Source organism: Elephantulus edwardii, unplaced genomic scaffold (assembly GCF_000299155.1).
Source record: "Elephantulus edwardii isolate Elephantulus edwardi_28Jun2011 unplaced genomic scaffold, EleEdw1.0 scaffold00185, whole genome shotgun sequence".
NCBI classification, from domain to species: domain Eukaryota; kingdom Metazoa; phylum Chordata; class Mammalia; order Macroscelidea; family Macroscelididae; genus Elephantulus; species Elephantulus edwardii.
The window spans coordinates 1167385-1181135 of record NW_006399935.1 but is presented as its reverse complement, the minus strand read 5'-3'; the positions used below and the strand labels follow the sequence as shown (position 1 = coordinate 1181135).

General features: G+C 45.0%; 1 protein-coding gene across 1 annotated transcript in view; it reads right to left on the bottom strand.

The window, feature by feature from the left end:
• Positions 1–46: 46 nt before the first annotated feature.
• The window catches only part of HNRNPM (heterogeneous nuclear ribonucleoprotein M), a 35966-nt gene continuing 22261 nt past the window's right edge, over positions 47–13751 (bottom strand). Inside the window, 7 exon segments of the mRNA XM_006903748.1 lie at positions 47–469; positions 1240–1291; positions 1960–2762; positions 4540–4593; positions 10474–10551; positions 10691–10735; positions 12213–12314. Coding sequence (XP_006903810.1) covers positions 306–469; positions 1240–1291; positions 1960–2762; positions 4540–4593; positions 10474–10551; positions 10691–10735; positions 12213–12314 — 1298 coding nt within the window. The 3' untranslated portion in view covers positions 47–305.

The window sequence follows — 13751 nt, the reverse complement described above, 5'->3', positions numbered from 1 at the left end:
CAAACTTTGGATGGTACCCCACAACACATATATACACACCATCAACTTTCAGGAACTGGTATTTATTATCAAAGTCATATTCGATGTCAACAAGATGCCACAACTACAAAAAAAATTGCGCACATTGCAATCTCAATGCAAACAGTCAAATGGAACCCCAGTCATTAAAAAAGTAATCCAAATTACCCCAAAAAGCAACTGAATTTTTAAAACATCTTTATACATCCAGCCAACAAATTAAAATGGTTAACAAGAAAAAATACAAATTCAGAGGTCTAGTCTCGATGTTTAAAAAAGGCAACCACTTAAGCATTTCTATCAATTCGCACATCAATCTCTCTGCCACTCAGCTTCATCCCATTCATCATCCGGCAGGCCCGCTCAGCCACCTCGGGCGACTCGAACTTGACAACACCGCACCCCTTGGACTTTCCATTCTCCATCTTGATGTCAGCATACAGCACATGGCCTGGCACAGGGAGAGGACACCACTCAGGATGTGAGCAGAGCACAGCCCTGGGCAGAGCTCTACTCAGACCCGTCTTCTAGAAGGAAAGGCCCTGTCTCACAGCCCTTTCCCTTACCCAATTTGATGGTGTGCCATCAGAAGTCGCTCTGGTGGCTTCAAATCCACCCACCCCAAGAAGGCTAATACAAAGGGACTCTTGGGCACACGGAAGGAAGGGGGGGAGGCGATGTCTCAACTGCTTACCCCAAGAGAACTAGGGAGAAGCAATAAAAAATGGTGACATCCAAGCCACTACTGAGTAAACAGGAAATGAAACACTACCAAGGAAGCATGGACACGCCCCATCTTCCCAGGAGGCTGCCTACTGTCCCTTGTAGGCTGCTGTGGGGGGAAATCTCACCCTGGGGACCCATGAAGCGTGTAAGTATTCCAGTGCATGAGATCAACTGGCCCTGCCTTAGGTGTGTGTATTTAGCTTTGCCACTTAAAAGCCAGTGATCACAGAAATGTGACTCTGGCTCAACTCCTCTATTCGATGAAGCCAGAATGACTCCTTTCAAAAGTCCTCCCCAAGTTTGCTGTAGACGCAGCAAGAGCCCAGAAAGGCAATGATCAGGTCAAGTGTATGGAAAATTGGCTTGACCAGCTTTAGAGGCAGGAAACTGGCAAGGCCTTTCCGCTCAATGGGCAGAGGGCAGGTGTGTTTCTAGACTGGGCACAGCCAGCCACCTAGGCGTACGAAGGACATAAAGAGCCCTCATAACACTTACCACATTCGTTGAATTTGTCTTTTAGCATTTTCCATGTAAAGTCAAATGGGAGCTGAGGGAGAGAGGAGAGACTGTGTGAGATCCCACCAAACTCAAAGGGCCTCTCTCTTACGATGAATGGCTTCTCTACATGACCACCATGCAAAGTCAGACTGCAGAAAGCACAGTAATTCTATCTGGAAAGGTTTGCAGCTAGCTGGCCAAGCTCCCAGCCTTATCGGCCTGTGGAGTAGGACACCAGGAAGCAGGAACCCAGCTGCCTGAGGGAATCATCAACAGTAGAGGATGATGTGTTCTGTCCCACTGAGCCAGAACCGACCCATAGCTGACCCTGTGGCAGGTTTACAGAGCCAGTAAATCCAAGGGAGTAGACTGCCCATCTTTCTCCCGCAGAGCATCTCGTAGATTCAAACTGGATGCCTTTGGGAGGCCATCAGAGCTCACAACAGTCAATAAAGGTGGTCAATGTGGTTGATGTAGCTCATTTATTCTCAGTTATAATGCCAAAACGTTCCTCAAACCAAGGAATAAAAAAGAAGGGTTGTGGTTGACCTAGAGTGTCTGAGGGACCCATGCTCTAAGAGACACTGCTCATGGTACAACCATGTTCCAGCCACCACCAACCCCTGACTTGACCACTAAGCTCCCCTTCTGAGGCCCCTACCGCCTCCTCTTCCCCTTGTGCTTACCACAGTAAGATGTTCCTGGAAAACCACTTACGTTTCTCACAAATATCTGGCAGGCCTTCCTGGCAACTCCAGGGGCATGGCCTCCAGCCCCGCCAAAGGAACCGGCAAAGCTTCCTCCAAAGTTGCCACGCTCCATCTCAATGGCACGGTCAAAGCTGGCACCGCCGCCACCACCCATGGCCAGGCCCATGCGCTCAATGCCGGCACCCAGGGCTGGGCCCATGGCAGGACCCATGCGCTCCAGGCTGTTAGCGCCCATGCGCTCCAGGCCGATGCGCTCGAGACTGTTGGCGCCCATGCGCTCCAGGCCGATGCGCTCCAGGTTGTTGGCGCCCATGCGCTCCAGGCCAGTGGCCATACGATCCATCACAGGGCCCATGCGCTCCAGGCCAGCCCCTATGCCTGCGGGCACCATGCGCTCCATGCTTAGGCCCATGCGATCGATGGCAGGGCCCATGCGCTCCACACCAGAGCCCATTCGCTCAATGGTCTGGCCCACACGGTCGATGGGTGCGGCCATGCGCTCCAGGCCAAAGCCCATGCCAGCGCCCATGCGCTCCACACCAGAGCCGATGCGCTCCATGGTCTGGCCCATGCGCTCGATGCTGGAGGCCATGTGGTCAAGGCCCAGTGGGCCCATGCGCTCAATGCCGGAGCCCATGCGCTCCACTGAGCCCATGCGGTCCATGACCAGGCCCATGCGCTCGATCTCTGAGCCAACACGATCCATGCCGTGGCCCAGGCCTGCGCCCATGCGCTCCATGCCGGCACCCCCGATGCGGTCAATGCTGGGGCCCATTCTCTCAATTCCGGGCACACTGCCACCACCTCCACCTAGAAAAGGACCACAAAGCAGCCAGATGTCAGAAATGCACTACACTAGTTGGGACTAGGCTGTAGGGGCCTAGGCACCTGCCCACAAGCCCAATCACAGCCAAGAATTAAGTCCCACGTTAAGTGCCAACTCAGAAAGTCCTCACAGGCTAGCACAAGACTCTGAGAATAGGGGGCCTGACATCACCCTGCCACTTTTGTGCCACAGGTGCAGTTTCTGTGACAATTATTAAACCAGAACAGTCCTTAGAGATCTTGTACTGATAAGGTCCTCCAAGCTGCTTGTTCAGTGTTAGCACCAGGGACAAGTTTTATGACCAAGTCACAGACACTAAATTCTGAGACCGCTGCAATGTCCCACTCATCAGTCACCAAGAAAAGCTCTCAAGGGCTGAGGCCTGCAAAGCCCATCCTCCAATGGTCAACGGCGTGATGGAGACAATTCAAAGTCATTTCCAGTTTTTAGCCTGCTCCCACTTTATCCCTCTAACACATCCTGCTGGTGGCCAGTTGGACTGCATATCCTCAGCACTTCCAGGGCACAGAGAAGCTATTAGAAAGCCACACGAGAAAGAAGCGATGACAACAAATACCAACAGCAATTGAGGCAGTATGCAGAGAGGAAGAAAGGCAACCATACAGGGATGCTTCCTGCCAGGGAAAGCAGCTCCCTGATGCAGATGCTGCTGCCTCTGGAAGGCAGGCGTTGAGGGCTCAGTGAGAGGCCTGGGCATAGGTTCCTCACTCCCATAGCCAGGCAGGACACACACTGGCCAGCAGCACATGACTCCTGATACTTGCAACTCAGAACAGAGCAGGGTGGACACCCCCCTTCACCAAGGCCATGGCCCTGCTACTTTTTCTCAGGAGTCCCGCTGTCACTGGGACTGGGGCATGGAGCCCACTGCTAGCCCAGACCAAGATGTATATCCTTTTAAGAGGAGGAGACAGCAGTTTCTCTGCCTGACTCTCACTACTGTGGGGACCCAACAGGGCCACCCCACTTCTCTGTGCCCATGTCCTTAGCTGAGTAACAGCACACCAAGTGGCAAAAACAATCGACCCAACTGCAAAGATGTTAGGCCTTCAGAGCAGACAATTCTCAGCAATCATCTGCTATCTATATATTATAGAAGAAAAATATTAAGAGACCAAAACGGGGTGAGAAGCTCAGCCTCACAGCATCAGAAACACGACTGAAATCCAGATGCCAACTGCAGCAGAGGCCTGGGAAGAATTACTGGACAGGGGGATAAAAGTTTGAAAAATTTTACTTAGTTCTAAGCAACCTATTAAACTGTACTAATGGAAGGTTGTAACAAAATGCAACAGCATTCATCACCAGCCAGTAGGACTCCAGCTATTTTCTTCACAATAGCCTAAATATTACTGGCAATGCCATGTGCTTAATGTTTCAAAGCACTTGTTATGTACCTTTACATTAAAGTCAGGCTAAGAAAAGAGATTTACTTTACACAGAGGATATGGAAAACAAAAGAGCTCCTTAAATCATATAGGTAAGAAAACATGCTAACAGTATTAGCTTACCTGCTCTCCGTAACAACTATAAAAAATAGATACTATTATACCACTTTTACAGATGAGGAATAAGAAAAACACATTTAGTAACTTGCCAAATGTCACACAGCTAGGAAGTGAGCTGGTTCCCAAGTGGGTGGTTTGCTATTTCACTACTGCATTCTACAGTCGGCTATAATAGCAACAGCCTGTTCTACAAAATGAAAAATATCGAAACATCAGACAAAATGTTTCCTACCTCCTCCCTGCTTTGCCATGATCGCTCCTCTCTTCAATGCATTACTTAGGATTTCTATGGAGATTAGGAAGGAAAAAAAATTAGCTAAAATTTTTCTGTGGTAATAAAAATGTGCTTATTCTAGATTCCAGAAAAGGAATGCTACTAATAAGACAAGGGAGGGGAGAGGGATTGAAACACAGACACAGACAAACTCATTCTACTGGAAAACAACAGGAGTCCTAGGTACTGGGCCTGGGGCTGGGAGGCAATAGAGCTCAGGAGGCCCAGTCTGCAGGGTCATCTAGACTAGGATCCCATACACACCCACCAAAGGAACTCAGAAGAGGGTACAGCGGTGTCCAGCAGCACCCCCCTTGGCAGACGCTCTCCTGCCCACGTGAGAAGGAAACAAAGGCCTCTTCCCCAGAATCTTCCTGCTTAGAAGACAAGCCTGTACTCACGTAACCATCCACATCCAACCAACACTGACAGGCACCATTCAAGTTACCATGAAACCAACAGCCACTCTGTGCGAATGAAATGGAGCACACCAGCCCCATCTGAAATTATCTAGGCGTGATGGGGACCAAGTAGCAGTCAACGCCTCAGGAAAAGAAATGCTCCCAAGACACATTTAACAGGTCCAGACAGAAAACACCGCTGCAGCTTGCCAAAGGCCAGTTCAATGCCTTTCAAATGATCCTGCTTTCTCCAGTGGCACCCTTTAAAAGTTTCTTTCCAGATGTCGAATATATAGAAGCAGAGTGAGACCAAGTCCATGGCTCAGATTTCTAGAGGCCTTCAGGCTATTACAACCTGGAGGAGCTGGATGTCTGAGGGTACATAGTAAAGAATGTTTCGCAAACCTAGGCTTATGTAGAGGTGTGAATGTTTCTGAGAGAGCAAAACAACAGAGTTGGGAGTCATCAAAAGGAGGTCGCTAGGCTCCGTGACAAGACTCTTTCCATAAGAACAGTGCCAGTTGAAGGCTTTGCAGGGAGTGACTCAGCTAAGTGTTGTGAGAATCTAGGCCGAGTAGATTCACCAAGAAGTGCTTCCTTAAGTCTTAAAAAGAGAAATCAGAGCACTTGGATAATTGTTAAATTGTGCATACCCTCACAGAGACAATGCTTTGCCCTCTGGTGCAGTCCTCAGTCACCCTTAGCACATCTCCTCAGTAGCATAACATGCTTCAAGGTTAGACAAACTACTTGTGTCCTTGAAGCAGGAGCACAGGCGCTTGTACAAGTAGTACAGGTTTATTTAATGACTGGTGGGAAAGATGGAGAAATGAAGTAGACAGCCCATACCAAACCAATGCCAGAGTCAAGCAAGGCTACATAAGAAAAAGTGGTTAAGTACTGAATATGAAAAACCAATCCAGGCAATGAATGATTCCTGAGGCCTGTCTGACATGTCCGGTAAAACCTGTGACAGCTAGAACCTGTGCAAAGTGGAACCCTGGCTAAGAAGAAAAGCTTGGCTATTCACCACTAAAACCTGCAAAGCCAACAACTCCTCTAGTGTGTCAGTACAAGAAAAGGGCGCCATCCAGTGGCAGAGAGCTGAAGGCACCCCAAGAACAAGATAGTGTGGGCAGGAGCAAAGCCCTTTGCTCTTCTCACTATCAAAGCCCAAATCATTGCTCCTGAGTAGAGTCAGACCCACATGATCCACTGTCGAGTTTCTGAGACTAAACATCTTCATGGGAAGAATCTCTTTTCATTTTTCTCTCATGGAGGCAACCAGTGAATTCAAACCACCAATTCTTAAGTTAGCAACTCAACATATTCTGCACCACGACCCTTCTCTTCATTACTTATTCACAAACCAGTATTTGTCCTCAAGTAATAATTACATTTAAAAACATCTTAACATAAAAGATACAAAACCAGAACCAGGCATTTATTTCAATTTAGAAAAAATCTAGCCTAGTCACATACAGTATAAACTCATTTCCCACTTTGAAAAGCCAAAATAAGGATGTAAGTAGAAAGAAATCTTTAGTACCAAGAAAACATCAATGAAACTACCTACTCACAGTCAGAAGTAACAAATAACAGGCAACCCTGTGGGGCAAAGTCTTTCAACAGTTACTGATCTTCACTTAACACTTCGCCTCAAATGATGGCAAAATGTTTATCTAAGCACCGTTGTCAATTTAAAACTGTGCGACAACATGTTGAAGAAAAAACGAGGATCACAAGATTATCTGAACGAGCAGGAATCCTGTTCACTGATGAGCTAAGAGATTTCCAAGGGCCTTCATAAATTCTACATGCTGCTCTGCCATAAACCTCACCCCAGATGTCCTCTGTGAAGACAGAAGCTAAGCACTCTTTCCATCAGGCGGAAAACTGTAAACAAGCAGGTGTTGAAATGACTTGTTAAAATTTCATTTTTAACACGTGGATCCAGCACTGAGGTCCTCTTCTTGCACCACACTAAAAGAGAAGTACATGCACCAATTCTCACAAGCATCTACCTCAAAACCCAGGACGACATCATCTACAGTAAAGACGACACCAATCAGCTCTGCAAACAAACCCAAGACACAAGTCTCTGCATTTAGGCCTGGGTACTTAACGACTCCCAATGTCACATCCAGTATCAGATCCAGAGCCTGAGAAAGGATCCTCAACATCCAAGGTGAGCCTGCATACCCTTGCATCCCACTTGTATGGAGCCCATGAGGCCTTCTTACTCATTCCTTTACCAAGGTGGTCTCAAAGCATCAAGCCATTCCCATCTCATTTCTGGCAAACTCTCTCAAATCCTCTACCCTTGCCATCGTCCATCTCTTGTGGGGGGAAAAAAAACACGATCCTAGGCATTTCTGGGAATATCATCCTATCGGAGACATTAAGAACAAAACACAAACACCAGGCACACAGTAGTCACCACTAACTCAGAATGTGTGTTATTTTCTCCAGGAAACCACTATTTATCTTTTTCTTTTTTTAAAAAGCAGCTGCCTCACTCAGATCTGAGTGACTGAGAATGTGACCTACGATACAACCATTTACAACTTAGGTTCCAGAGCCACTGAGTACCTATCAACAGCCACTGGCACACACAGCGGCTATCACTCTCTCTCACACACAAACATGCTGACACACTCTCACTCACTCCCACACACACAGCTGTCACAAGCAGCCAGCCATCAAGGAAGGCTGCAGAGGAGCCCACTCCAAAACGAAAACGGGCAGCGGGTCCCATCCTACCAGTGCTTCGTATCTCACTGCCTCTCAAAAACTGCCCATACATCCAGGCCTTGACCTCCCTTACACAGAAAACAAGTTACACATGGCTTCACACACCTGATATGGAGTGATTAAAACTGAAGACTGAAAGCTGACAAAAACATGCGCACACTGGAAGATATTTACCCAACAACTGGATTGATTTCACCTAATCACACTTTTTCCCCCCATTATACCGTCCAACAGCAAAGAACTGATGCCTCTGAATAACGGTGTTGTCAAAAACTCGTCTTGGAAGACTTGCAACCAAGATGCTCTAGCGGAAAGGATGGAAAACTTTCACCTCACCACCTCTGGACATGTTGTCAGGGACTGGGAGGCACCAGTCCTTAGAAAAAGGCATCATGCTGGGAAAGGTACAATTGTCATATGAAGAGAGAAGACCCTCCACAAGGCAGTGACAGCTTTTACAGGAAAAGACTTGACAAACAGTAATGTAGCTAAGAAAGCATCTCATGACCCCTTCCCTTCACTAACTACTGCAAAGGTCAGAATGTATGTCACGTTCTCTCTCTGCCTTACATTGAAGCCTATAAAGAATCTACTTTTATTAATTCCACTCCCCAGAAATGAGTATTCTGTAACCAACTCAGAGTTTGGCTCTTCTCAACACACACTATAAACCCCAAAGGAAGCACACACCCCACCCTCATCACATAATGAAATGATCAGATATTAACACACTGGCACAGGCCTCCAAACTCATCTTATCTCCGCAGGTACCAGAAATATTTTCTGGGGGGAAAATGTAAAATCTCACTGTACTGTTAACAGCCAGTCTTTGTTGAAATTTGACAGTCATTAAGTACAGCAAAGATTGTGAAGATGATGAAGGTCAGGAGAATTCTATTATAAACATAGTTGCTACGCACCACAATTACTCTGTGGCAACAATTTTTACAGTCACTTCCTCAAGACTAAAGCTATATTCTGATGGCCTGAGAACTTGGCAGGTGAGCTGTGTGAGGCTGTAAGCATTCAGGCATGCCATCATGGATGCACTGTAGTTGTGAACTAAACATGACATCAAGTCCAGGATCACTTTAACAGTTCCTTTTCAGATGTGATTTAATCTTCCCTTGGACGTGGCACCCAGGATTCTAGAGTTTCACTCCAACTAGCACAGATCAAGTGAGAGGAAGTTACACTCCACTCAGGCTACAAGGGTGTCAGGAGCTGCTCCAAGCGCCTCCATCTAAGAACATCAAGAACTGGCTCCATGTGGATCCTCCAGAGAATCGGCAATTTAAGTATTTTACTGTCAGGCTCAGAATCAAACGGACTGGATGACATCTGCCAATTAACTGAGGACCTTGTCGACATGCTGAACCCTGCTGCTGCTCATCCCACTACCTTGTTTGCAAGAACTTCTCAATGGAGTCTTTCTAACCCTCACAGCAACAACCTAAGATTCCTTCCTAACCGCTAACCTGAACGGATAAGCACTTCTCAAGTCAGACTTCGCAAGGTCCCATATCCCCGTTTCAAAAACTCCCATGCACAGAAGTCACAGGCAAACAAAAGAGCACAGCAGAAGCTCAGATTTCTGTCCCTGTGACATCAATGGATATTCTTATCAGCCACCTGAAAGGGCATGAACATGCCTTCCTACTTCACTCTATTCCTTGGACCCTTCTTCAGCACTCTCCTCTCCGATTAGATAAATACTTATCAAGGCACTTGCTTGCTCTGTAAGACTTCTACTTTGCATGTCATCACAGATCAGCAAAGAAATAGTCAAGCTCCCATCTGTAACAACTACTCTACCAAAGTAAGATAGGCAGCATGCCCACAAGGGAATGGGAGTGGCCAGAGGCACTGAGTCAAACACCACAAAGAATGTTTAAAAAGGAAATACTGTAGACATCTCACCTCCAACAAGAACTCTGTTGAGTGACATGGAAAAGGCCTGAGTTGAGAGGTAGTTAAAAAAAAAAGGCAGAATCATCCCAAGTAAGAGGCAGTCTGGAGCTCAACAGGCGGGGTTCAAATCTCATCATTACATTCACGAGTCCTGTCACCACAGGCAAGCTATACTCTAGGCCTCCATTTCTGATCAAATGGGGCTAACAGTACCTACAGCTCATGTGGTTCTTCTTTATGTCATCGTCATCATTATAGCTAAACGGGTAGAGGTTCGTTAAGATTTGCATTATGTAAATTCTAACTGAAGTCTTGATGGAAAAGCAACCAGAATGCTGCCCCTTAAAAGGCAAGAATGATGAAACTTCATCTGATTTACTTTGGGAATGTTGTCAGGAAGGGGTCATTCTTTGAAAAAGACATCAAGCTGGGAAAGGCGGAAGGGCACAGAAAGAAAACAAGAACCTCCACAAGATGAATGTATACAATAATGGTATTATCTCTGACTCTACATTGAAGATAGATGCCTGCAGGTTACTAATAGCGCTAGAGACAGTAAACAAGCTTTCACATTTGCATTTCCACAATTATTAGAAAATTTCAGAACCCTAGACTCCATGAAGAGTTAGGTGACTTAACTGAACACTTAACTATCAATTGAGTGGGTCTAGCTTTGGAAACACAAACTACTGTCTAAACTAATATTTAAGACTGTCAGACATCAGATTCAGTAGGAAAGCAGCAGGTGGCCTGCAGCCTAGAAGGTCCTCCACAAACAAGAATTAGCAAAGGCAAGGTCCAAGCAGGAAGGAGTCGTGGTTCTTACCATTTATTCTGCCCATGTTCATCCCCGATCCAAATCGTCCCATGCTTTCCATGCCACCACCGAAGGGTCCTTCCATGCCTGAAACAAAAATGAGCACTGTAATTCCAGTAAGACCCTTTCAGACTGATCTGGAGGCAAGGACTGACACGTATGTCCAGACTAAAACCTTCTGGAAACAAAAGAAATTAAATTGGGACTTCATTTTTAGATTTCTTACCTCTCATTTTATTTCATCCAAATCCTATGCCTTCCATTCCCATTTCTTAAAAAGAACAAGTCAATGCAAACTAAAATTACGTCAAAGTAGTAAATGTCTGAACTTTAAAACAAGGAATTCCAAATCAACAAATGAGTACTCGGAACTATAAAAAGTTCCTAACAATTCAACTATAGAAAGATCATATGGGGAGACCACCAACTTTAAGCCTCAGCTATCACATGACTCAAAATTTGCTATGAGCTACTTTGTGTATTAAATGACCAAGTTAAGATGGTATTCTTGTTGTTGACTGCCTTTCAGTCAAGCATGACTCATAGCAACCCTACGAACAAAAGGCATAAAGCTCCTCTCCAACTACTGACATTAATCAAAGTTCTTAAGTTTCTGGAGGCATGCTGTTTAGGGAGCAGTTGCCACTCCTGCTTCAAAAAAGATGGTATTAACCATGAGACCAGGAAACATTCCCTTTCAGAAGCTTATTTTAGAGAACAGAAGTAAAATTTAAAAATGTTTGAAAGGTAAAATCCACAAAACAAAGTTTCTAAAACTACAAACATGTTCTCCCTCCCAGCTCCAGCCTCTGCAATCCAGCAGAAATGGAGTGTGCAGGTGAAGGGCGTTGGTTAGACCTTAGACTGGCAGAACCACCTGTGGCAGTAGGCCACCCAAAGAGCAAGAATTTATAGAAGGAATGCTAGGGAATAATGATACACATACAAATCACTAAGTCTAAGAGAGCAAGGCCAAACTTGGAGGTCAGAAAGGGAAAAACATCCGGGGAGCTCTGGTGGCCCAGTGGAAAGAAGCTGCACTGCAATCCCAAAGGTATGTGCTTTGAGAGGCAAGCTCCTCCTGTAGTCAGAGCGGATCTGACAGTACAAACACACAAAAAATAGTAACAGCAGTAGTAGTAATAATAACAATAATAATAAATAAAAAACTTAAACATAAAAAAGGGAAAATATCCACTGCAGTACAGAAAGACTCCTTCTGTAGAAATGAAAATGCTCAAAAGCAAAGTTTCAAGTTTATTCTACTTCAAAACTAACTCTACACCACAACTCCTCATGGTTGTGAAAAGTGCTGCCTGCAACTGAGGCCTCCCATCCATACTTGTATCTACCAGAACCCCAACTCAACACCAGGTGAAAGACCAAGAGGATCTGAATTAAAAAATCTTAAAGTGGTGCCATGGTGACACTGTGGTCCAGATGAACAATGTTACCAACTGCTAGTGTGACCTTGAGCAAGACCAACTCTCTGGCTTGCCTTTCATTAAATAGTTTACCTCAGTAGTCTACATGAAGGTATAATGACTTCAGAAAGAATTCAACTTGGGAAAAGTACAAAGCATTGTCGAATATTTTGACAAAGTATTAGTAAAAGGAAGCAGAGATTAATTAAGAAACAATTTTGTCCCACTTACATCTTTTGTCATTGGAAAATTCTAATGTCCAGTTTTCATAATATTTAATAACTCCTCACAAAATTCCCAATCATGACACAGTGTAGGACTAACCTGCAGGCCCAATGTTTCCCATTCCAATGCCTTTGCTCAGGTGATTGGCATCAATAGGCTGCCCTCCTGGTCCTAATCCCATGCCAATACCACCAAGTCCATCTGAAAAGAAAACCGAAAATATACGTTTATATTGGCTCACAGTCCTCATACTCCACCCTATCCACCTCCACAGCGATGCCTCTTCCAAGGCATGACCTTTTATATACAAGTGTGTGTATACACACCCCCCCCACACACCCCTTTTACATACAAGTTTAACTATGACAGACGGATATACATACACATATATTTAAAAATCACTTCAACATAATTTGTAAACTTCCAAATTTTAAAAATTGAAAATAAAAACCAAGCAAAGAAACAAAAAATCAATTCACCTGAGTTATACAGGAGAACCTACAAACAACATGCAGAATGCAAGTACTGAGTCCCTATTTGTTTCCCAAAGTACTTGACCAAGAAAAATGTATGGTACAGACAGTATCAGAAAGCACAAATAATCCCAACTCATATCTCTCGAATTGGACAGTCCTCCAAAGGACTTTACTCCTGTGAAAAATAAAACTTCATAAACCAGACAAACGAATACATCAAGATACACCACACATACACTACCCTATGTCTACCAGGGAGTGTGTGGTGGCAACGAACTGGTATATTCACAGAATCAATCTTCTTGCTCAGAAAGCTCCTTAACCCATGAACTCACCCCCAGCCCACCTTAAAACTCCTATACCCATAAACTGAAACAGGGACCCAAGACCAGGCCTTGACATTTGCAATGCTCTGGGTAACCATAGCCAGAAGAGTAAAATTTAGATCAAGTGAGATAAGGGTAGAACACAAAGCTCTCAAAGTTCATTTAAAAAAAACTTTGATACCAAGTCCTGCACCCTGAGATTTCATCTGATTCACAGATGACTTTTTAATTGCACAGACACAGCAGCAAGAAATTGTCATGGTTACATACTCCCCAGAGCACAGAAGGCACTGAAAGCAATCTCTGAAATGTACCAGGAGACCAAAAGCCCTGGCTAGTGGCCTCCCTGGGGCCCACTGTACACCAACCAAGGTTGCCTGCCAGGAGTCTTCATCTTGACACAAAAGTCAGTAAGAGTCATCATCATCCTCACACCCATGTTTATTGCAGCTCTGTTCACAATAGCAAGGAGGTGGAAACAACTCAGGTGCCCATCAAAAAACGAATGGATAGAGAAGCTGTGGTATAGTCACACAATGGAATACTACGCTGCATTGAAAAACAAGGGACTCACTGCAATATTTTCAAAATGGGTGAGCCTGGAGGACATTATACTGAGTGAAATAGCTCAGTCGCAAAAGGACAAATATTGCATGGTGCCACTGTTGTAAAATGGGATTGATATCAGGGTTGGGGTAAGACTGAGAAAAACTGGATAAATTGTGTATAATGCACTGAAACAGATGAGGGAGTGAATAATTTAAAAGCAATGTATGATAGGGTATTATGGTTATCACAAGAGTCCACAATTAAGATTCTATAGTGGAATGTACTTG